Here is a 24,186-nt window from a genome sequence, read left to right on the forward strand (position 1 = left end):
CCCTTCAGGTAGTTGTAGAGAGTGATAAGGTCTCCCCCGAGCCACCTTTTGTCCAATCTAAACAATCCCAGTTCCCTCAGCCACTCCCCATAAGATTTGTGCTCCAGACTGTTCTCAGCTTTGTTACCCTTCTTTGGGACACATTCCAGGGCCTCAATATCTTTCTTGTAGTGAGGGACTGCAAACTGAACACAGTACTTGAAGTGTGGCCTCACCAGTGCAGAATACAGAGGGACAATATCTCTCCTGCATATCAGACTGAACTGACGCATAGGATTTGGTCATTACATCTAAATTTGAGCTCAAAGAATAACTTGAGACTCAGACTTCTTGCCTGATACTTTTCTAGGGCATGGTTGTGCATATGAAGTTAAATTGACTTAATCATTTAAGTCAAGAAGAAATTCCTGATCCCATTCTTGCATGTGTTGCTCTGAAACTCCATGTCAGCAACTGGGACTCACTTCTAGTCGAATCTCTTGAAGTGCGTTGCAACAAGAAAGCAAGGAATTACACTCAGCAAACAAATAACCAGCTACATTGGCTTCATCTGCGTGCACATCATATCCTTGTAAGTTATGGCAGTCTTGATTACATCTTCTGTAGCCTAAGTTCAGCTCTTTTCTGAATCAGTGTCATGTTGGTGTAGTGGGCTAACCTTGGCAGGCAGCAAAGTGCCGCACAGTTTGCACACTTTCCTGTTCCACTAGCAGTAGGGTGAGGGAAGGGGAAAAGAAGAATGAAAGTGTGAAAACTTGTGAGTCCAGATACAATAAAAAAAAGTTTAGTGCACGATGGAGAAGTTAAATAAGAGACAAAGAAAATGAAACAAGTGATGCAAAAGCAATCGCTCACTAACTCCCATGAGTAGACTGATGCCCAGCCAGTTCCTGAGCAAGAGATGGCTAGCTCCTAAAGCCCCCTCTCTTCCTCTTTATTACTGAGCATGATGATATGTGCATGGAATATCTCTTTGTTCAGCTGTGGTCAGCTGTCCCAGCTGTGTCCCCACCCAACCTCTTGTCTCAGATCTATTCACTGAAAGGCTAAAGTGAGAGACAAGGCCTTGGCACTGTGCAAGTGCTGTTCAGCAAAGGATAAAAAATAGTGTGTTACTAGCATTGTTTTACTCACAAATCTAAAGCACAGCATCATATGAGCCACTATGAAAAAAATTAATACCATGCCAGCCACAGCCAGTACTATGCATACTGCAGATGTGGGCTTTCCTATATATCTTGTGAGCTGCAGTTCAGGTTTGGTGCAGGTTTTTCCCAGTCCCATGTGTTGTTTAAATTCAGATAATTCTAGGTCTTTACCATGCAAGACATACTTAAATGCTTTCCTAGCCCATGGTTTGCACCAAAACAACTCTCTCTTCTTGGCAGCAAGAAAACATTCATATTCAGAGCCCCTCAAATCCACCTTTGGGACCATACCATGTTTCCAGTCAGCTGAAGGGCAGCTACCACCTCTGTGTATTTTTTTCATACAAGTACAGTGCTTGTGTAGTCTCTTGTGCTTTGGGAAGAGCTCTTAAAACATCTGCACATCCTCAACTGCCTTAAGATCTCTCATTAAAGCCCTCCTTTGTGCAGCAAAGCCTACAGTCACTGAAAGAATGGCTTGACAAGTGAGCATTGGAAACTGTGTGTTCTGATACTTGTCTGTCCTTTCACTCATGAAATCTAGTCTCACTGAGGCAAAAATTGTCTTTCATTCTGATCTGTATATGCTTAGTGCCTGATTATGCAGGGTCCCTCCCATGCACAGTGCATATGTAGCACAAAAAATCTCAAGGCTTGTTGCCTGCTTCAGCTGCATGCCCAGTATGCTTGCTCTAATTGTAGTCAGTGGAAAAACTCTCAGACACAATTGCACATTCAGAGCCCTAAGTAGGCTGTGCAGCACATGGGTATGTGACTACTCCATCCCTGGAATAGTTCTGATGTCTTGCATTTGGGTTCTAATTGCTTTCATCAGAATTCCTTTGGGATTACATTTCTTAAGCCTTCTAGCATTGGACTGCTAGGAACCCCTAAAACACATTTAACAGTAAACTGAACTAAGGAGTACAATACAATATGTTCTTGTAACTGAGATTAACAAATTTCTTGTAATGATTAAGGAATGCAAACCGTAAGAATAACAGTGATGTCTGCTTATATTTCAGTGCTGTTTTTGAAGGTTCTCTTTAATGTCGCTGTGCTATTAGGGCATGATACATATCCAGTCCTTGGAGAAGACCCTTGTCCTGAGTATTTGTTCTGTAGAAAAAGTGGTTGGAAGGTACCTAAAGGTCATCTTGTCCAGCATCCCATTTGAAGCGGGACTTTTACCATCACTAGATCAATTTGGTCACTGCTTTGCCTAGCTTGATCTTGAAAGCTCCTAATTTCCATTCTATTGAAATTCTACCACCTCTTAGGGCAGGGCTGGGCTGATCTATCTCCTCATGACAACTTTTTTCTTAATGCCTGTCCTGAACCTTCCAGGCTGCAGTTTGTGCCCATGGTTCTTGTCGTATAATCTGCCTCTGCTGAGAAATATTCTGATACCTATCATCTTTTATTCTGTTTTCCCTGTATTCAAGTCACTTGTGTTGTTTCTTTCTAAGGCATGCCAAAACAAACATTCATGAGATTGATGTCTTAGCTTTATTTTCTAGCACAGCCCTGGTGCTTCATTAATACTAAGCATGCCTAGCAAACTTGATAGAAAATAGCTTGAGTTAATGGTTGAGAATATAGTTGAGTGCTTGAACTGCAGTGGCATTCTCCATTCACACAGCCTTGCTTGGGGACCCTAGTACGTTTTGCTGTACATCTGCTTATTGTGTCCTGAGCTTTCTGTTGGAACATTTTTAATAGACTGTTGTCCTTTGATAGATCGTGCCTAAATTCTTGGCGTCTGGTTTACTAGGTAGCACAGCAATCTATTGCAAGCCAGTGTCCAATGATTGTCTCTTTAGGGAGGTTAGGAATCCAGGACAGGGAAGGCAGGGGAAGGGAGGAGAATGGTGGGTGGAGAAGGAAGTTAGAAACAAACTCAAAACCACTAAGACACAAGGAGGAGCTCAAAGCCCCTCAACAGCTGATGGCACTGGGTTGCTGTTTGCTAGCAAAGTCTGAAGTCAAACTAGTTCTGTCCCAAGAACAGCTCTGGCAGCTCCTGAATCCGGTCCAACCCCAGTTCCAGGATGAGGGATGTCAAAACCTCCTTGTCTATGAGATCAGTGTCCATAACATTCAAGGTCAGAGCCGGTGAGGGCATGTGCTGCATGCCCGGGTGCTGGCTGGGCCCCACTCTGTACTGCTGAGCACCAGCTCCCATGGGCCCGTTGCTCTGGGTCTTCTGGGAGCACTGGTCCCTAGGTGGGACTAAAGCTGCTGAACATGGGATTGTGAAGTGCTGTGGCTTTGATTTGCACCTTTTTCCCAGCTCTTCATCAATATTGTGGTCTGGGTCCTCCACAGACCACAGCTATGAAAAGCTACTGCTCAGCTCTTGACAGCAGAGCAATGGGACCGTGGACTGTACACAGCCCAGGAGTGCTCTGTCTGCTGGGAAATCCCCACAATATTCCAGGGTGGCCACTGCTACTGGCACACTACAGATTTCTCACAGATGGGAAGCAGTCACAGAAGGTTTCTCATTCCTTCTAATTTGTATCAAAAACTAACCCCAAAGAAGAACTGCAAATTGGAAGCTACTTTCTGGCTCTTTCTCTTTGCTGATGTCCCCCTGACATATTTAGTAATTAATTGTCAAATATGTTTCTTGTTAAAATCCACGAGGTGGCACGGTTCACCTGGTTTGCCGCAATAAGGAACGAGCTGAGGAAGCCAAAGGAGAAATAGTGACAGAAACTGGCAATCAGGTAAGTTTGTTGTTATGTTTTGTGATGTCCTACCTACTTTTCCTTACTACACTGCTGAGGATTTTAAAAGTTAATTCATTGCAACACTCTTGCGACAACATTTGTGGAGTTGGAGGCTTTCTGAACCTGAATAACATGCTCTTGATTTGCAAAGGATGTCTTTCCTGCTTCACGTATGTAGTCCTAATTTTATTCTTATAGACTTTCCAATCTCTTTTTCTTACAGTATCTTTTCCTTATCTCCTGCTTTCTGTTAGAGATTCTTTTTGCTTCTGCATATATCAATCTGCAGTACACCTCCGTAGCTGTCAGTGTTGCTTTGGTAATTATTCTTGAGGGTGTGCTTGTGGAGAAGTGGAGCCAGTATCTTTGTACATTGGATGAAGATCTGTCTTCGTTTTAAGCAGGGCCTTGGCTCTTAAGCACAGTATTTTGATTCCAGTAGTAGTATTTAATGGTGTCAAACATTGTGAATACTTCTTATGGTTAGAGATACCTTACTGAATAATTTGTGCTCTTTAGTTTCAGCTCCCAAGCGTGGCACTTCCGCTCTTTAATGGAGGTGAATTAGATCAGTCCTTGTAGAAATACTCTCCAACTGTCTCGAGAAGCATGATCCCCTGACTATAGTAAGATACAGTTGTGAAAGGACTGGTGATTAGAAGTGTTACTTTCTTTTGTAGCTGCAGTCAGACAGCCTGGGCAGAGGGGTGAGTTTCATGACCTCTGAGGGTTCCTTCATGTTCTGTGTTCTATCATTTGTGAAACAAAACTCAAGGCACATAGTATTCTTCCTTTAAATGCAGCACATCTACTGCATACTGAGTTTTGGTAGACTACAAACCTGCAGTTTCTTTAGTCATTAAAGAACATGAGTGCACAGTAGAACTTCTGTGTGACCAGGGGTCCTGGGCACTTGTATGGAAAGGAGTATTTGTTAAAGTGTTAGATGAGCTGTACAAGTGGCCCTGCACTGGAAAGAGTCATTTTTATAAGAAGTCCACAAGAACATCCTTCTTTCTAAGTAGCCATTCAGAAGCAATCCAGAGGGATAATAAAATACTTTATCTGCAACTTGACAAGTTACAAGCAGACCTAACTTGCTCTTCCTGATTATCTGGACAGAGATCCTGTTGTAATACGTGCCAGAGATTTGTTTCCAGTTACCACAGCAAAACATGCTGGGGTTCAATGCTGAGATGAGTTATTATTTGGCAGGCATTTGCACCTTAACCTGGGAACCAGGAAGGTCTCCTGATTTTCTAATTAGATCTACTCATGGAGATTAGATCTCACCTTGAGAATGACTTTGCTACCATGAAGGACTTTTATAGGGAACAGATCTGTAAGTTCCTTTTCTGAGCCAGTGTGACAGTCTTCAACAGATTCTTTTTCAGTCTCTGAAATCACTTGTAATATTGAACATCTGCCCCCAAATCTCCTCTTCTGTTGCAGTAGTTAATTGTAGTAGCTCTAAAAGTAGAAGGCTCTTAGAGAGGTATCTGCTTAGAACCTACAGAAGTGTCAAGTTTTTTGTTTAGAAATGAGCATTATGATGAGAAAATTCTGAGCTACTTCAAATGAGGAGCTGAAATCCAGAGGCTAAAGAGAAGACAAGTGTTTTTATCTTCAAGAAAGCAGAATTATAGATTGGGAATGATGCCTTATAATTTTCCCAGCTTCTTCGCTTATCTCTTTTGCTTGTGTAATGAGTAGTAAAGGAACAGTTTGAAAAAAGAGGAGATCTTGTAATGATTATTTGTTTCTTTGCATGGGAACACATCCTCTGCATAACTATCTTGGAAGTTCCTTTCCTTGCATATGTCATAAGACTGTCTGTGGTATGTCTTCAAGACTAAGCACTGTGCAGGAGAAGAGTAGGATTTGCAGTGCCTTCTCTATGCTGATAAATGCTACTCTGCTTATACTAGCTAGAGCAGACATTTACAAAAGCAGAGAATTGCCTTTAACAAGGACTAAAAGGCTTTAGATGTTTTGGAGAGAGGAAATGTTTTAGATTTAGTGGGTTGGAAGATTATAACTTTGCTCTCATGTCAAGCTTTTCCTCTTTTATTTTACTGTGTTCACATCCCTGCCCATTTCAAAGCAAGGGTAGACTGAAAGGGACATGGCGATTCATGCAGCACTTAGTGTGGAAAGAGGTTGCAGAAGGCACACAACACTCTGCTTAAAAATAGTGGCATGGGCACAGTGATGTACTTAAAGGTGTGCTCTTCTGCCCTGCTCCAGAGGAATGATACGTGGGTGCCGTGCTGCAGGGAGTGACTGGCTCTTCTTCCTGAGCCTGGGGCAGAGCACAATGGGGTCCTCATCAGTTGGGCTCTGCTGTGGCCAAGGTGCTGGGCTGCCAGATGAAGCATCTGCTGGACATGGAACAAGCTGCATAGCCTTAGGGAGAGGAAACAGGTGGACAGGGTCTGTGCAAAGAGCAGAAGAGCACAAACCCCACTTACGTGAAGGATGGAAAGCTAGGGCCTATCTTCAAGTAAATGGATGGAGATTCCTAAGATGGGGAAGACTGGGCATTTGTGAACACCAGTAGAAGGCAGGATTGTTCTCAGCCTGCAGGTGTTCATTTACAGCTTAGGTATAGTGCCATGGTAACAGATGGGGAAGAAAAAACTCTGTCAGGGGAGGATTTGAAGCCAGCTGAGCCTGAACCATTGTTGGCACCAGGAGGAAGGGTGGGTGAAAATGGCTGGAGGCTCTCTCCTGTTGGGGATGGAGGCATCTGCCTGCTGTCTTGACTTGATGTCTTGAGAGATTTGTCACTTGCTAATGTGGTTTGATCTGGTGAACAGTAAGACAGGTAGAAAACTGCTTGGGCTATTATGCTCAGAAAGTAGCAGTCAACAATACAGAGCTGATCTGATGAGCAGTTATTAGTTGCACCCTTCGTAGCTCAATACTGGGGCAAGTTTAATGCCTCTACTAACAGTCTGGACAAATAGATCAAGCATAATCTTCGTCAGATTGCAGATAGCTTCAATTTGTGGAGAGCTGGAGAGTAAAGGTGCTATTCAGAGAAGCTTAACAGGTGGGAAAATGGACAGAAATGAACCTCATCAAGTTCATCAAGAGCAGTCCTGCCCGGGGTTGCAGTAATCCCACAGAATAGATGGCCTGGGACTGACTGGAGAACAGGTCTACAGAAAAGGGCTTGGGGTTGATGCCATGACCCTGAGAAAGCAGTATGCCCTGAGGCAAGGAGGACCAAATGCACCCTGGGCTGAATGACCAAGTGTAGCCAGCAGGTTGAGAGAAGTGCTGAGCCCTTGTGAGACCACAGCAGGACACCTACATCCAGTTTGAGCCTCCTGGAACAAGGAAATCTTTTTGTCCTAGAGCAAGGCCAGACTGCCAAAGTTACAAAGGAACTAAGATGTGTGTGGAGAAGAGGTTGAAAGGGTTGGTTTCACTCAGTGTTAAGAAGAGAAGGCTGAGGTCTACAGCCTTGTTACTGTGGCACATAAATTGCAAACCTGACTGTTGACTGGGTTTTACCTTGCTGTGTATGAAACAGATAGACTTTCTGTGCCAGATTGCCAGACAGAGATGAAAGCTGGGGTCCCTTTAAGCATGCATTAAACATTAGAAGGTCATGGCTCAGGAGCAAATGTCAAAAAATGTTCCTAGGAAAATATTTTAATGTCCCAATTTTGCTTCTTAGCCATAAATGTTTCAGATATGTTCTGGAGATAATATTTTTTCATATGACTAGAATAGCTTTTCAACTAGTCAGGCCTTAACAGTGGGCAGGACCTACTCACTGTCCATGTTGATTGTAACTTACTTTTCTTCATTTAGAATATCTTCTTGCATATTGTGGATATTTCTAACCCCAAAGAAATCTGGAAGTTTGCTGAAAAGTTCAAAACTGAACATAAATTGAATGTGTTGGTAAGTTTGCATACTTAAATCATGTGTCTATCTTTGGAGTGCCTGTCCTCTGAACTTAGCCAACAGATAGTCCAGATTTTGCAGTTCTCTCCTTAATGTTCTCTGAGTACTGCTACAGAAGTTTCCATGGTCCATTTGCTTTTGTCCATTCTCAGTTCATACACAGATATAATACAAAAAAGCAAGAAGTTCAGTAATTTTTTAGTTGCATCTTTTGAAGTTCTCACTGCAGATTTTTTATCTGACTTTTATTACTGACAACTTTGTGGCCTTCAGGTTGTATATTCAGGCTATGCATATTTCTCTAAACAAAAATATGGCAGAGAACGATGCCTCCCCCATGTTGTCCAACCCACCCTGCCATTGGCAGGACACCTTCCACTAGATGAGGCTGCCCAGGGCTCCATCCAGCCTGGTCTCACTTCCACGAAAGGGGCATCCATATCTTCTCTGGGAAGCCTGTTTCAGTTCCTTACCACCCTCACAGTGAAGACTTTTTTCCTAATATCTAACCTGAATTTCCTCTCTTTTAGTTTAAAGCCATTATTTTTTGTACTCCTTGAAGCCTTCTCATCTCGAGGCTGAAAAACCCCAAATCTCTTAGCTTGGCTCTACATGAGAGGTGCTACAGAAAGTGAATTTTCCCTAGTAGAGGAATGTCTAATGGAGAGTACATCATCATGTAGCATCAATGGGATCTCTCAGATGAGATTAACGTACTACACTGCTTATTTGTCCTAAAATCTGTGCTCTGCAACCTGCGTATTACTTCTGTGAGATGAGATTTTAAAACATGGAGTAAGGCACTAAGATGGTTGGCTTTTAGTACCAATCCATTTCTCTGAAGATCCTTTCTTCTGTGAAAAATATTTGTAGCAGTAAATTGAATTGGAATAGTGGGATTTATAGAAACAGTTTTTAGCATCATGCCAAAAAAAGTCAAACTATCATGATTTGCCTGTATGTTTGCTTTTGTTTGTAGACATTTGCCTAGATTGTTTTTGTTTACAGGAATTGTTTTACAGATTAACAATGCAGGGTGTATGGTGAACAACAGAGAGTTAACTGAAAATGGACTTGAAAAAAACTTTGCAACAAATACCTTGGGTGAGTATTGGGGGCCTAATTCTGAACAATGATAGATATGCTTGAAGTGTTTACAACTGGGCTCTTGCTGTTCAAAGAGGGATCGTATTATTGCTATGCCAGGGAAGAAGTATGAAGGTAAAAGAGGAAATATTGCAGCTTGTGTGGAGTGTCCTATTTGAATTTCTCCATTTTTCAGCTTCTGTCATATCAGTACCTTTATTTATTGTAGCAGCAGTGAACAAATGCAGATAAGATTTAATTAAATTGCTTCTGAAATGTGATAGGAAGCTTTGTTCCAAGCAGTGCTGCTAATGATAGTCTGTGTAATCCTGTAATCCAAGCTCCTGTGGCTTGTTTAGAGCACATTCATATGTTTCAGTAGGCCTGAGCAGTCCTACTGCACGTGGTGGAGGCACATGATATAGGAAGGCTGTACCTTCTATAGTGCCTTGGGCATTCTCAAACAGACACAACTCCTAGTCAAGTGATTGAGAAGTTCTGGGTAGTCCTTCACACCCCAGATATAAGGGGCGTATCTGATGAATGGTGGGGGCACAAGAGGGTTAAATTAGGGGAAACAAGGAAGAAAGAGGTGAGGACAAGCAGAGAAGACGGTGAGCAAAGGGAAAGGTTCCCCCATAAGAGCCATGGAAAAGATGTGAACATACAGGAAGCCAACAGTGAGAAGAGCTGTGTGCTGCCACTGATGTACGAAGGGTTGAAGGCTGCACCTCTTGCAAGGAGAGGTGTGTTGCATGCTGCTGTCCTGTTGCTCTCTTTTCCCTTCACACAACTATGTGGCTCTACAAAGGGACTGTTTTTAACATACTCAGAAGTGGCCATTAAAAAGGAGCTGTGGTGTTTTGTTTCTCTGTTTTCCTCCTGATTATCAATATCTGGGATGAGGAAGAGGGGAACCTTAGGCTGTAAAGATGGGGCATCGACAGAGCTAAGCATTCAGAGCCTGGGAACCCTTGTTTGGTTTAATTCTTAGCTTTGTTTTGCATAGATTCCTTAACTCCTATTTACTTCTGAACATTTTAGGGTAGAATTATCTTGTGCTTAGCTGATATTGCACACACACATTGTTTTTCTGCAAGTCTGACTGCATTAAAGTGACAATTAAAAATTCAAGTATAAAGGCACAGTTTCTTTTTCTTCAATCTTGTAGTAGCATTCTGTTTCTTGCGGCCAGAATTCAAAATGAGTTTTACTTTGCCATCAAATTTCCTCTGGCTGTAGAACTTCGACATGAGAAATGTATCCCCCTTGTTGTCTTTCAGACAAAAATTCAGCAATGTGCAAAGATGCAGTTCATCTGGAGAGAAGCAGAGTGAAGCAAATACAACAATTTGAACATGAAAGCATGTATTTGTGTAGTTTTAAGCACTGGGGAAATGAATTGCTGGGGAGCTGTGTGAGTACATCACTTGAATCGGATTTTATCACACAAGTGGAAGCAGCAAGTTCTGCTTTCCCAGCTGTAAATCAGCCTCACTGGAAATCTACAGCAGGATAAAGCTGCACGAATATGGTAGAGGAAGCTGAATTATGATTGTGCTGAACTAGGAAAGTGCCTGTGTTATCTTCTGTCAGTGTTACGTATAGATCTTCTTTAGTCATTTGTGTGTCACTTGCTTCTTGAGTGTATAAGAAGGTCAGGGAGGTGGCTGCACATTTGAGCAGATGAGGCAGGTAAGTCATTTTCTGCTGTCCAACTTCTGCAGAGTTCAGAGAAGGAGTGGATTGTCTGCCTAGGCTGGTTCTCTTTGTAACAGTAAGGATTGTCTTTTGAAGCTTTAGAATAGAATGGGACTTGGATGATGTGGAAGGGACCGTTTGTGTAAGGGAACACTTCTGTGCTTGCACATCAGGCATGCATGGGGGACCAATGCTATCAACAGTGCAGGTGTTTCGCTTCAAAGTCAGAGATGAGATAATAAATCATTCCTGTCAGAGTCACAGTAGAAGAAAGTAGTATGGAAAAATGCGTGTCAGAGCAGATGCTGTGTTAAGCCATTTCCCTGAGTACTGTGTGCCTTTGGGCGTGCTTTACTTTGGAGAAGTTATTTCTCAGTAACTAAAAGCATGCCCCGAGTTGATTCTCAGTAACTTCTCAGTAACTATCTGTTACAGATTCCCAGAGAAAACCTTGGCTACGTTAGACTTGGCAGGTATATAGGTTGGCTATAAACCAGGATGTAATCAGAGAGGACAAACTGAATTCCCCTCCCTGCTTTTATCCTCAGAAAAACTGAAGCCTGGCCTGTTTTGAACATCTGCAGTTGTCCCTCTCTTGTTAGCAGCATGGAAGCAGGAACTTGTGATTGCCTGATTTCTGTAGAATAAGAACATTATTAACACTTTTATTTTTTCCCCTAGAACTTCACATGCAGAGTGTTCCTTTCATCTTTCTTTGACTATTTGTTTCAACCCTGAATCTTAGCTCAGGTCTAATAATGGAACGTGTAGGTTGCAGCTATCTAAGAATGCAAGAATTAGCTATAAAATGCTTTAAATACAGAGCGTAGTCTGTTAGTTCTGTGTCTGATTAACATTTACATAAGCTCTAGGATTGCTCATTTAGGTGTCTAAAATGCTCTGAAGCTTTTAAATCCAGGCTGCGGGTATTTTCCTCTTGACTGACTTATTAGTGTGTTTTCAGATAGTTCGCATAATGGGTGTTAGAGTTCAGTTCTAATTGATGATCCTTTCTTGGAGAGAGTGGGCAAAAATGAATGCATAAGCCCTCTGATAGCTAAGATGAATATGTAAAAAAAAAAAAATAATAATAGTACTGGTTAAAATAAAAAATAAACCTCCCTGAACATGAAACACCACTGACTGGCTAATTGAGAACAGTTCACTGCATTAGGAGGTACAAAGACCTTTCTGGTGTTTCAGCTCTGTGGAAAAAGACTTGGGGGTCCTGAAATACAAAAAGCTAGACATGAGCCAGCAGTGTGCACTTACAGCCCGGAAGGCCAACTGTATCCTGGGCTGCATCAACAGAAGGGAGGCAGCAGGGTGAGGGAGGGGATTGTCCTCTGCTCTGACCTCATGAGGCCAGCAGGTCCATGGGAGGGCCGTGAAGATGATCAGAGGGCTGGAGCACCTCTTTTATGAAGAAAGGTTAAGGGAGTTAGGCTTGTTGAGCCTGGAGAAGAGAAGGCTGTGGGAAACCACATTGTGGCCTTCCAGTACTTAAAGGGAGCTTCCAAGCAGGAGAGGGAATGATTTTTTACATGGTCTGATAGTTTTAGGACAAAGGGCAATGGCTTTAAATTAAAAGAGGGGAGATTTAGGTTAGATGTTAGGAAGAAATTCTTCACTATGAGAGTGGTGAGGCCCTGGCACAGCTACCCAGAGAAGCTGTGGGTTCCGCATCCCTGGAGGCAATCAGTGTGCAAGAGCCCGAAGGCCAACTATACCAGGTTAGATGGGCTGTGCGCAGCCTGAGCTGCTGCGTGGCACTGCCCATGTTGGCTTGGAAATGGATGGGCTTTAAGGTTCTTTCCAACATAAACCATTCTATGATTCTGTGATTCTACAATTAGATAGGTGGGAGAAGTGTATGAGAATGTCAGCTGCGGGTTGATGGTTCCAGCTTGTAAGTTCTCCCACTCCAAACAAAGACCATTCAAACCAACAGTATTCAGTCATTTTGGGAAGAAAAAAAAAGCCAATAACTATCAGTGTTAGTAGACAAGTGGAAGCAACAGAAATCTGTTCCTTTTGAAGCACTAGAAATGCAGCTGAAAGAGTACCTGTTTTCTCTGTTTCATTGTCCTCCTCACTTTTCTTTTACTCAACACATCTTCTTGCTTGACGTGGAGAAGTAGCATATCCATTACATTTTATTGCTACTTAACAGCCAAGGGGATGCTAAAACACACTCAGAGGTAAATAAGTGGAGCTCCCACTGAGTGTGACTTTCTCAGTCTAATGAAACCTCCTGTGCTCTCATGTTGCAATAATAAAGCTGTATACAGTTACTCTGTGAGCAAGAAGGGGTAGAGCCAGGGGAAATAACATGTTAGGGCCGTAAGAAATAAGATGTGCAGCCCATCTATGACAACCTGCCTAACTTGACTGAATATTTTTCAGTCTCTTCCCTCCACATAAACCATACGTAACTGGGTCTCGTATGAGCCAGCATTGCCTGTCAGACTGTGTCTGAACTACTTGGAGGTCAGGCAGCTTGGATGGCAGCTGCTGCTCTGCCATGAAGTCAGTCTTGATCTTTGCAGACAGCCTTACTTATGTGAAGGAGCCTGTGATACCAGTTTACTTTTACCGAGTTTTGAGACAGAGAGATTGAGAGATGCTATAAAAAAAAAAAAGGTGAAGTTAGATGTAGTTGTAAATCTACTAGCTGTACTGAATTCTGGTTTCCCAGGACACAGAGGAACCTTTATTGAGCTGAGCTTTGTAATTCAAGGGAAATGTGGACCTTTGTTTTGTCTTTCATGTTCATTAGCTCTTCCCATGCACTCTCAGTTATTGCCTAGTGTGGTGGAATTGCCCCTCAGAGACGGCGCACTAAAATCCTCATTCCTGATCTGATACTCAGGAAACAGGCTCAGGGATGTCTCTCACTTGAAACTGTATAAATTGAAGGCTTGAAAAGATAACCAGGTCAAGAAAGAATGTCAGCTTGTGCTTTTTTATTTTCTCCTTTCTTTTAAGCCTCGGACACAGGAAAAGCAAGCCAATTTACTTAACTCATTTCTACCAGATGAGCGAGCCATTGAAATCTGTATTATAAAACTTTGTTCCCACTTTTTTTTTCACAGCTGAAATAGCACTGTTCCTAATAATACTGCAGGGCTCAGTAAGATGGAAAACTCCACTGAATGTAGTGCTGGCTGCCTGCCCTTATCTGGATGTTAGCAGATTAGAAACCTTACCAACAATTTACCACTAATTGCCAGACAGAACATCGAGCAAAAACTATTGTAGAATCCACTGACACACTTGGGCCTACAGTAATTGCATCATGAATTAATTTGATGTTACAAACAGGTAGTGGCTTTACAGTATTACTTCTGCTGAAACAATGATTTTCTTTATAAGTCAATGTAAAGTATAGGTTTGGGGGTCAATTGAAATCTGTAAAGCAGATATAGGTATGTATTCTTGTACTATCACTATATGTGGCATCTTGCTGATTTCCAACTTGGAACTATACGAATCTTGAGGATTCTTCCTTATTTTAGCAGGCTAAATGTAAGTTCCAACACCAGCATTTTGGCAATCTGCCTTTACAGTCTTAGTTTTATTTTCTGTTGGGGCTGTTCTGTGTTTTGCTTAAACTTCATGTTCTGTTGCAGAAGGATTTGTAACCTTGTGTGGAAAGACCTGTGTCTGATTCACTGTAGACTTCAGCCCATTGCAGGGAGATAGCTTTCATTTTGGTGATGCTGTTGTAGAGATAGTGAGGTGAATTAGCTATTAGAAGAAAGTGCAGAGCTACCTTTCAGCAAGACCTAGCAAGAGTTTTCCACAGTTCCCTCAGCTTCTACTTCAGCTCATGTGAAACATGGCCTGAGTTTATTTTGATATTTGTGAAGCAGCCCAGCTGATTTTTGTTACATTTTTTTGAACAACTTTGTGTATGATTTGTATGTTTACTTCCCTCACAGCTCCTCATTTCCTACTCTTCCATCAGTGTGGTTTCTCTGTGTGATTGTGAAACGCTGCATTACTGCTCATACAGTTTGACAGAGGAATTCACTGTATGGAGTTACAAAGGGGTGTTATTAATTAGAGCACAATATGAAATTACTCAACTCAATTAAGAAGATCTCAGAGCAAGTGGAGAAATTGCACAACACAACACATGGTGATTCAATTTTATTTTATTTTATTTTGATTTTATTTTTTTTATCAGCACTTGGGAAGAAGTGTGCTTAAACAAAGCATTTTCTATTTAAGTGCCATACTCATTGCTTCAGAGGAAGTACCACATGTAATGCACAGACTGACAAACCACACTATTGATGAAGGCTGCTCTGGAAGTGATGCCTACTATGTTATTATGTTGGCCCACAGTATCAGAGGTGGATGTTGGTGGTATGGCAGTAGAGGTTGAAGCTTCCCATATTCCATTACATTTTGTTGCTGTGCAGCAGGTGGCAGCAGAAGGGAAGTCTGATGAAAAGGTGTCTGATATGGGAGTGTGTATGTGCCACTGTGAAAGAAATGGCACCCACTGACATTCACTGATACTTGCTGAATGTTTGTGGAGACCAAACAGTGGGTGTGAGCACAGTGAGATGATGGGTGGTGCATTTCAGCAGTGGCAACAGAGATGTGAACGGCAAGTCACATTCTGGACAGTCATGCACTGCTGTCACACCACACAATGAAGAGCACCTGTATCAGCTCATCTGCATGAGTTAATGGATTATGACCACTGAATTGTGCACAGAGCTGAATATCAGCTTCATGTATTGGAAATGATGGTGGCAACATTGGAATATTGCAAAGTTAGCACCAGATGGGTCCCACAGATGCTCATATGGGAACAGATAAAACAGCGTATACAAGTTTGTCAGGACCTATCAAATCAATATGAGACTGAAAGTGAGTTTCCTGGATCACATCATTACCAGTGACAAGACGTGGTGTCAGAACAGCAGTCCATAGAGCAGTGACATGTGAATTCCCCGTTGAAGAAAAAGTTCAAGAAGCAGTCCTCAGCAGATAAAGTGATGTGCACTGTCTTTTGGGATAGGAAATGGGTGATCCCTCTCGATTGTCTGGAACCCGGACAAACCATCAGCTCTGGTCAGTCAGTGTTTCATGACACTGACTAAACTGAAGGCTCAAACTTGCAGAGTCAGGATAGAGAAGAAGAAAACCTTTCTTTTGTAACACAGTAATGCCAGGCCGTGTAGCGACTTTAAGACCCACATATTGCCAGTCTTGGCTTGATTGATGTATCACTCCTTCTGATAGTTCAGATTTGGCTCCCTCTGACTTCAGATGAGAGAAAGATGGACTTCAGGAGCAAAGTAACAACGCTGCCCTAACAGCTGTGAAACAGTGGGTCACTTCTGTTGGTGCGGATTTTACAAGCGTGGCATGCAGGCTCTTGCTGGAGAAAATGCACAGCTAATGATGGTGACTGTTGAAAAACAGTGTTTTGTAGCTGAGAATTTACTCTATCAAATAGCGTTATTGTGCTCTTTTTTATCTGTTGTCATTTCCACGGAAGTAAACAGGAAGCATTACTTTCAGAGCAAACTGCACACCACATGGCACAGTTGTTTGAATGGTGTGTAGTGGTGGAATAGCTGTATCCTTATAGGAAAGATATGAATTACAGGCTATTATACATGATTTCCTATTACGTGAGCTCAGCTTTAAGACATAAAACTTAGAGGAATTTTTACAAAGAAAACCAAATGTGGAGGGAGGATGTTTATCTTTAAAAGGGATTATGCAACAATCCCAGGAGCCTCTTTTACTCGGGAAAATGTGGCCAGCAAGTTCTGTGTCAGACTGCAGTACATGGAACAGGGCTGCAGCTTGTACAATAGGCTTTTCTAGCTGACTCTTCACCTCATCAGAGTTCAGTCAGGGCAATGTGAAATCCTGGACACGTGGGTGACAGACTGGAGGCTTAGTTACCTGCTTCTGCATTCCTGCTGCTTCTGAGCAAGCTCCTGTTTCATCTTGCTGGGCTCCTCTGCAGTTCTGCAAATACTCCTTTTCAAAGGGAAGTGGTGTGTAGCATTTCACTACAAAAAACAAGGGGATGCTGCATGAGTAATTCCAAGCAGTCTGCAATTCTTCACGAGCACCCTGCAGACCTGTGCAGGAAATGGCCTTGGCCCAGGTGAGTTGCTCAGGCACAGGCATCCTGATTCCGGTTGCCTTATGGCCCAGTGGGCTCTTTGCACCTCCTCTGTCGGAGTGGCAGGATCTGGGGAGTGGACTCTGCGTGCCAGCATCAAGGCTGAGCAGCTCTATTTGAACAGTATCTAATTGAGAGACAAGGGCATGCTTTCTGCAGAATACTCTCAGCAGTACTGGCATTTCCTCACCTACCTGAAAAAGTTTCGTTTGGTTTCTGTCAGAATCCCAAAATGGAAGATCAGGATCGCCAGGATACTCACTGCTTATTGCTGTTCCAGTACAAGGAGCATTGCTGTTGGTCATTTTACCCTCCATGCCACTTTGAGTTCCTTTTGGTCTTTTTAAATAGCAAAGAAAAAGACTTCAAATAATCTAGAAACTGAATACAGTGCTAGTCAAGCATTAATCACATTTGGAATGCTTATTTTAGCTAAACTGTGGGGGAAGAGCTTTCTCTTTTAACAGACAAAAATATTTTTTGTGTCAAGGGCATTGCTAGAATGTTCATAGAATCACAGACTGGCTTGGGTTGGAAGGGACCTTAAAGCCCATCCAGTCCCAACCCCCTGCCATGGGCAGTGCCAGCCAGCAGCTCAGGCTGCCCAGGGCCCCATCCAACCTGGCCTTGAGTGCCTCCAGGGATGAGGCACCCACAAGTTTCTCTGGGCAGCTGTGCCCATTCAGTAATGAGATTCTTCCTAATATCTAACTTCATTTTCCCCTCTTTTAATTTAAAGCCATTCCCCCTTAACCTATCACTGTTAGATTATGTAAATGTCTGTCTCTTTCCTGCTTATAAACTCCCTTCAAATACTGAAAGGAATGGTGTTGCAGTGTTCATTTTCGAAAGACAGATGTCCAGTTTGTTGATATGAATAATCAATTATTAGCAAAAAAAATAATTTGAATCTTGCTTTGATCTCCTTAAGCAAGGAGGGGAATTATAGTCTCTTCTACCAAGTTAGAATCTTGGTTTTCCTCAGAAAAAGAAAAAAGGTACTAAAAATACTAAGTTTTCTCTTTTTTATTTTTATACTGCCCGTGCAATTCATGTCTTTGTAAAGACATTTGCAAAGCATTCATTTGCAGCTTACCCTTTTCCTTAGAAATCTGTTTCTGCATTATGGCATGCTGCAGTACAGCAGTGCTTGGCACAGTCTGTGCCACGCGGTGCATGGCTGTGACAGCCTGCACTGCCTGCCTTTAGCACCACTCCTGTCAGTTTGAACATGACTCCCCAGCTATGTGCCAGCTCTGCGTGGGGAAAAATGCAGAGGTTTCAATCAATAATAATGCATTCCAACCAATCATACGCCTCATTAATCTCTTATTACTGAGTTTCTTGTCCAGGCTGTTTAGCCTGACAGATCAGTCCACGAATGTATAATATTCAAGTGTATTTTTTTTAAATATGAAGGAATTTGTGTCTGGACACTTAAGACTGGGTCAGCAGTTGGTGAAGTATTTCTAAGCAGAAGGGATGGAATGCTTTGCTTTTAATGCCTGACACATCTGTGTGCGTTGGAGAATCACAGAATCATAGCAAGGCTTGGGTTGGAAGGGATCTCGAGGATCATCAGGCTCCAACCTCCCCCTGCCTCCCCCCCCCCCGCCACAAGCAGGGCCGACAACCTCCACATTTAATACTAGACCAGGCTGCCCAGGGCCCCATCCAACCTGGCCTTAGAGGAAATGCTGCTGGAGGAGACCAGGATTGAAACGTGTCTTTTCACACTGCCTCAAAGTACATGAGCAAGTGGTTCAGTGGGCAAAACGTCTGATGCTCTGGCTGTGTGGGATTTAGTGAGTTCTTAATAAACTCATGGAACAGAGGAGACAGTGGCTCTGCAGTTACTTTGTGTTTTTAAATAAACTTCTGACAAGCTGTAGTTGCTATAAGCAGGATTACTGGCATTGAACTTTTCTCTCATCCAGCTGGAAAGCAAAACAAAGCCTGGCATTAATGAGGCAATCCTATTACATTTAGAACTAACAAACAAAACCGAAGCCTCTTGAAAGTGTCGATCTGCAGGACAGTAAAACCAAGCACTGCCATCGCTGGTGCTCTGCAGCTCAGCTTTCTCCTTCAGGAAATGCAGTGCCTTTAACCAAGACGTGCTGTTACTTTGCATTTGAAGAATCCATCGCAAACCAGAATTTAATCCAGACTCTCAGCTTGTACTGAATTGCAGCAGTCCCTGATGCTATCACCATGGCCCTTGTCCTCATGATGTCACCGGCTGTGGTCCCCAGGGGACACATGGGCTCTCAGTGCTCGCTGGCTGCTCCTTTGCTTGTGTTTCCTGCTGCAGGCAGGCTGCTCTTACTGCTCTGCTGTGCCTTCATTTTAATCTGCTTGGGTTTTAAATATATCATCTGCATATGGATGTCCCAGTGATGCTACAGAGAAAAGGATAGCTGTTGTGACTGACGGGAGAGCCGAACAGTTTGTTCACCAGGCATGTAACGCATTTAGCTGTGCTAGCATATTTATAAACACGCTGTATTGTAACTGGGTGATCTCATCGCCTCTGTGGAAGAGGGGTTATAAAGACACATGCTGAAGTCTTCATGTGTAGGGAAAAACATGGCCTCGGTGGCTCATGGAAAAAAACACGTTTATCGCTGAGATGGAGCTGTTGAACTGAAGCCATTTCTGGAGAGACAAGAGAAGTGTTGTGCTTGATGCAGAAATGCTAGACTGAGTGGGGCTGGACTTATCTGGAGTTCGGTGGAACTTCTAAAACAGTTTTCAGTGGGGAAAAAATGTAAGAAAAGTCTCTTGTAAGAGACAGAAACAAACAAAAATCTCTCCATTGCATTGGAATGGGTGAAGCAACACTAGGTGTGTCTGAACCAAACATGCCAGCAGATGAGCACTGCTCTGAATAACAAACTTTGCTGGTTATAGTAACAGCTGTAATGGAATATATTTGTGCTGTTTGTACAAATTATGCTAAATGAACACGATCAAAGTGTGGAAATACACAGTTGAGTTTCCCCAAGTAAACCTAGTACAGCCTTGAACACATGATATGAGTATTTTCTCCCTGGGCAACCTGATGGAGGTGTTGTGTTCCTGTTCAGTGCAGGGGAGTTGGACTAGATGGTCCTCAGACCTTCCAAGACTAAGGATTCCATGATTCTATGATTTTTTATGCAGCAGAAATCTACAGTGTTGGAGTACTCTGTGATATTTTTACCTTCTCGCCACAAAACCACTTGGAGGGATGCACTTGTGAAGCATGGTTTGTTTCTCTTCTTCATGGCCCAGCATAGCTATGTGTACATATGATTCACACAGAGTGGAAACACCTTCCCTACTTCTTCGCTGGTGTTACCTCATTCCCCAGAGAAATCCATACCTGAGCCATGCAACCTTCAGAGGCACAGCTGGAATGTAGGGAACCTTTTTTTTTTACAGATAAGATAGACATAAAAGCCTGCAAAAAAAACTGATGTGCCTTTTGAGACAAGATGGATAATGCAGCAACAGAATCATTAAGCTCAGATGAAGTTTCAAAAATAAAGGGAATTTGGTTATAGGGGGCAGGGAGAAAAAAAAGCTTTTGGAAAGAGGAGTTAATGTTGGTGTCTGTCTGCCTTGTAGGTACATACGTTCTGACAACTGCCCTGCTGCCCCTCCTAGAAAAAGAAGCTGACGCCAGAGTGGTAAGTTTGGGATGCTGTTGGAAAGTGGTGTTTAACAATTCTTTTCCTGTGATTTGTGACAGCATCTCTTTGCCTGTGTTAGCAATGCAGCATTATTTATAATTCCATGAGCATCTCTAGTATCCTCTTGGATTTTGCCAGCAACGAGCTCCTTCTCCAGTTCTTGCCTGCTGCTCTGAACCCTTCATTGGAAAGCAGAGTAAAATATTTCCTTTAGAAACTTTCCTTTTTTGTTTCCCTGGGGCTAGTTATCTCCTGCAGTATAGTGCAAAATACTAATAACAGGAGTATAGGCTTAAAAAGCTTTACTGGTTTTGGTATTTGGAATTTAGAATAGGACAGAAAGTACATTTTTAACATGAAATTTCCTAAGTTTTATATAGTATCTCTTGTTTCTAATTAGCTTATATTAAATGCTAAAGGTATAAACTACAAATAGTGCTGTTTTGCTGTTTTCTTTCTGCCAATTTCACTTTGAAAGGAAAAAAAGACAAAGAGTTCCCTGATGGAGTCGACACCATTTTGAATGAAAATCAATTGTTCATTTCTTTTTAAAAGTAATTCTTCCACTATATCTCCAGGTAAGCTCCCTGTATGAGCATGAGCACAAGCACAGCGGGGAATGGGCAGGAGAGTCCTGCTCCCAGGGATTCCAAAATGTGGAATTACATGTGAATTACTCATTCACATGCATGAGTAATGACACTGGGGAGTTGTTTGCTTTTTCATTTGTTTTTCATTCATTTGCTTGCAGGTAACTGTCTCTTCTGGGGGCATGCTAGTTCAAAAACTAGACATATCTGACTTGCAGTCAGGAAGTGGAACGTTTGATGGAACTATGGTGTATGCTCAAAACAAGGTACAGCCCTGGTTTTGAAAACGAAGCCTAGCACTTATTTGCATGCTGACATACCATCTGCTTTGCACAAGGCTTCACACACACACACACATATAAAGTTTGCTGTGGCTTTCCCACTGCATCCAACCTGTTCAGAGATATGCAGGCAATAATCTTCTGTTGATGTCACACACTTTTGGTGCATATCGCCTGGGCAGGGGGAACACGACTTTCGTTTGGTTTGAGTTTCAGTGGGGAATGCTGTCTTTAGCTGACAATCCCTTTTTGTTTGCTTGATTCTTCCTTGCAGTCTGCAGCAAGCAGAAATGGTGAGTAAAAGCAGTGTAACCCCTTTAAGAATAAGCTTGTGGGTATGGTGATCATGATGGTGATCATGATGGTCTCTGCCAAAATTACTCACTAAGCCCGATGTGGGTGAGCAAGGATATATTTCTGCTATACATAAGTGCCATGATATTGCACATTTGGTATAGTTTATTTCCCTGGGAACAAACACTGTGGAAAGGATGTCAGACTTGATGCTAATCTGGCTGTTCTTGCTCTATTCTAGAGACAGCAAGTTGTCTTGACAGAACAATGGGCAAAAACTCACAGAAGCATCCATTTCTCTGTTATGCACCCGGGCTGGGCAGACACTCCAGGTATCATTTGCTTGACACTCAAACTCCCTTTTTTTTCTAGACTAGCCTAAAAGCAAACAGAAGAGAGACTTTCTGCTAAATTGCTCTAGCAGGTGCAGTCATTTCTTGTCTCTGAACTGGCTCTTAGAGTAGTTTTGTACTCCCTTGGTAGTCCTATCCTGCACAATGTCTGCCATCTGCGTGGAGCTGGAGAATAATAAAGGGCTGCAAATGATTCCAGCCCCATGCAAATGCACAGAAAAGCCTCAGTGCTTGAAGCTAACCTCTAAATTACATTTGCAACAGGACTGTTAAACACATAAGCAGCTTCTGCCTCTGCGAGCACCAGTGTGCAGATGTTGCAAGCCTTCAAGGATGCACGGGAAAAACAAGCACGCATCGTGTGCATGCCTTGTTCCTCTGCTCCTCCTCTAAACATTTATAGTCATGGAGAAGTGGTGTGCTTGGCTAGACAGCTCTGTCTGAGCTGCAGCTGTTCGTTACTGCCTGGCTCAGCAGGAGGGCCAGCATGCGAGTTGTGTTCTGCAATATGTTCTCAGCCCCTCACACCCCAGTTTGGGCTGCAGACTAGCAATCCAAAATCTGATTATTATTATTTTTTTTTCCCAGAGACACAGTTTTCCAAATTTGTTTCTTACAATAGAAACATTTAAACCCATCTACTTTTTGCTTGAAAATTAATCTGTCCAAATCTTAGTGTTACTTTTTCTTTAAAATATATTTATTTAGCACATCGTTGATGCGTTCCCAAACCTAATGATCTTTAATGTTATGCCACCATAAAGTTCAAGGGCTACCCAATCCCCTAAAAATAAACAGCTGCAGGAGACAGGCCTTCAGTCATCATCTGTTATATAAAATATAAATAATCCAGTGTTTAAACACCGAATATGTAGTTAGTTTCACCATAAAATTTTGAAACACTGTGCTGCAATTGATTTCCTAAAAAGGATGTGAAAATAAGAATTAAAATCTATCAGAATACCTGTTTATTTGGTATTTCTATTTCCCCCATGTTTAACTTCTTTGGAATCGGGTCGGAAACCTCTCACTGATCCTGTTCTCACCTCCTGTTAATTTTCTTAGTGCAATTTGATCCAAACAAGCAATTGCTTGATCATCTGGCAGCTTAACGCTATTCCACCATGGTCACCATGTGCCTGGCTATGGAGAAATACTTTCATTATTTTTGAGAAGCCTTCCCTTCATTGTACACTCACAATGGCAATTTTAAGCATAACTTTTTTTAATCATAAAAGCCTTGCATGGTAGCCCACCATCCCTTTGTTCTCTCTAGCTGTGAGGTCCTCGATGCCAGACTTCTATCAGAAGATGAAGAACAGCCTGCGTACAGAGGCGCAGGGAGCTGATACTGTGGTGTGGTTGGCAGTATCATCTGAGGCAGCAAAGTTACCCAGTGGCCTCTTCTTCCAAGGTGAGTCTGTCATTGCATGTCAATGGAGACTGCTAACTGCAATTGTAGCATCCTAATCTGGCCTGGAAAGGGATGGAGACTGGACCAGGCAGCTGATTTTCAACGGGTAAAGGGTTTCTCAAAGTTATCCCAAGACTAAAAGTTTAAGTGAGCTCTTCAGAAAGTAAAGAGAAAGTCCTGTAAAAGACTGTTAAGCTGTTGTGTTCCTGCTGTTGTCCTCTAAATCAGCTCAGAGACTTCAGAGCGTTAGGGAAGTTTTCTTGGTTTGAATGAAGATGGCTGTTTGCAGAACTGTGCCAAGGGAAGGTAAATCACAGCAGCCAAAACTGCATCTTTTATGATGCTGGGAAAGTAGCAGCCCTCTCACAGAGCACTGAGGGTTGGCTGTGCCAACCTTTGACAGGTTCTTCCTTCCTACCTCTCCATGCTCATGTGAAACTGCCAACACCCCTTTTCTCTGAAGCCAGGCAGAGATCAGAACACAGTGGCTTTTTTTGGCATTACTAGCATAATGAATTTAAGTGGAAGAAATAGGCCAGAGCCTCATCTCTCAGACAGGTGGCAGGCACCTGAGAGAAAGCAGCTGGAAGCATAGATGTTTCAGTCCTGATGCAGGTCAGTCCACTAGGAGGAAGGCAAAGCTTGGGATAACTGCTTACAGGCACCCCACGCTGCATCTTGGATGTCAAATTCCAATTCACTGGAGTTTCTAGTTGGAGCATGCAGAAAGTTTGGACTTTTTGAGCTGGGTTCACTTTGTCCTTTCTGTTCCCTCCCAGGCATTGCACTGGGTTGGTATACTTCACCTGACCTTTTGCATGTC

The 24,186-nt window shown here is 42.6% G+C and overlaps 1 protein-coding gene across 4 annotated transcripts in view; it reads left to right on the top strand.

Moving 5' to 3' along the window:
- DHRS12 (dehydrogenase/reductase 12) overlaps positions 1-24,186 on the top strand; it is a 30,523-nt gene that overhangs the window by 1,852 nt on the left and 4,485 nt on the right. The window contains exons 2-9 of one of the 4 annotated variants that reach the window (XM_052670871.1): positions 350-571; positions 3,798-3,880; positions 7,709-7,801; positions 8,827-8,908; positions 20,367-20,428; positions 21,183-21,287; positions 21,838-21,928; positions 23,226-23,363. In XM_052670871.1, coding sequence (XP_052526831.1) covers positions 8,845-8,908; positions 20,367-20,428; positions 21,183-21,287; positions 21,838-21,928; positions 23,226-23,363 — 460 coding nt within the window. In that variant the 5' untranslated portion in view covers positions 350-571; positions 3,798-3,880; positions 7,709-7,801; positions 8,827-8,844. The other 3 variants (XM_052670872.1, XM_052670870.1, XM_052670873.1) reach the window with 3 other exon arrangements.

The sequence above is a fragment of the Tympanuchus pallidicinctus genome, unplaced genomic scaffold (genome assembly GCF_026119805.1).
Source record: "Tympanuchus pallidicinctus isolate F22 unplaced genomic scaffold, pur_lepc_1.0 scaffold11, whole genome shotgun sequence".
Classification (NCBI taxonomy): Eukaryota; Metazoa; Chordata; class Aves; order Galliformes; family Phasianidae; genus Tympanuchus; species Tympanuchus pallidicinctus.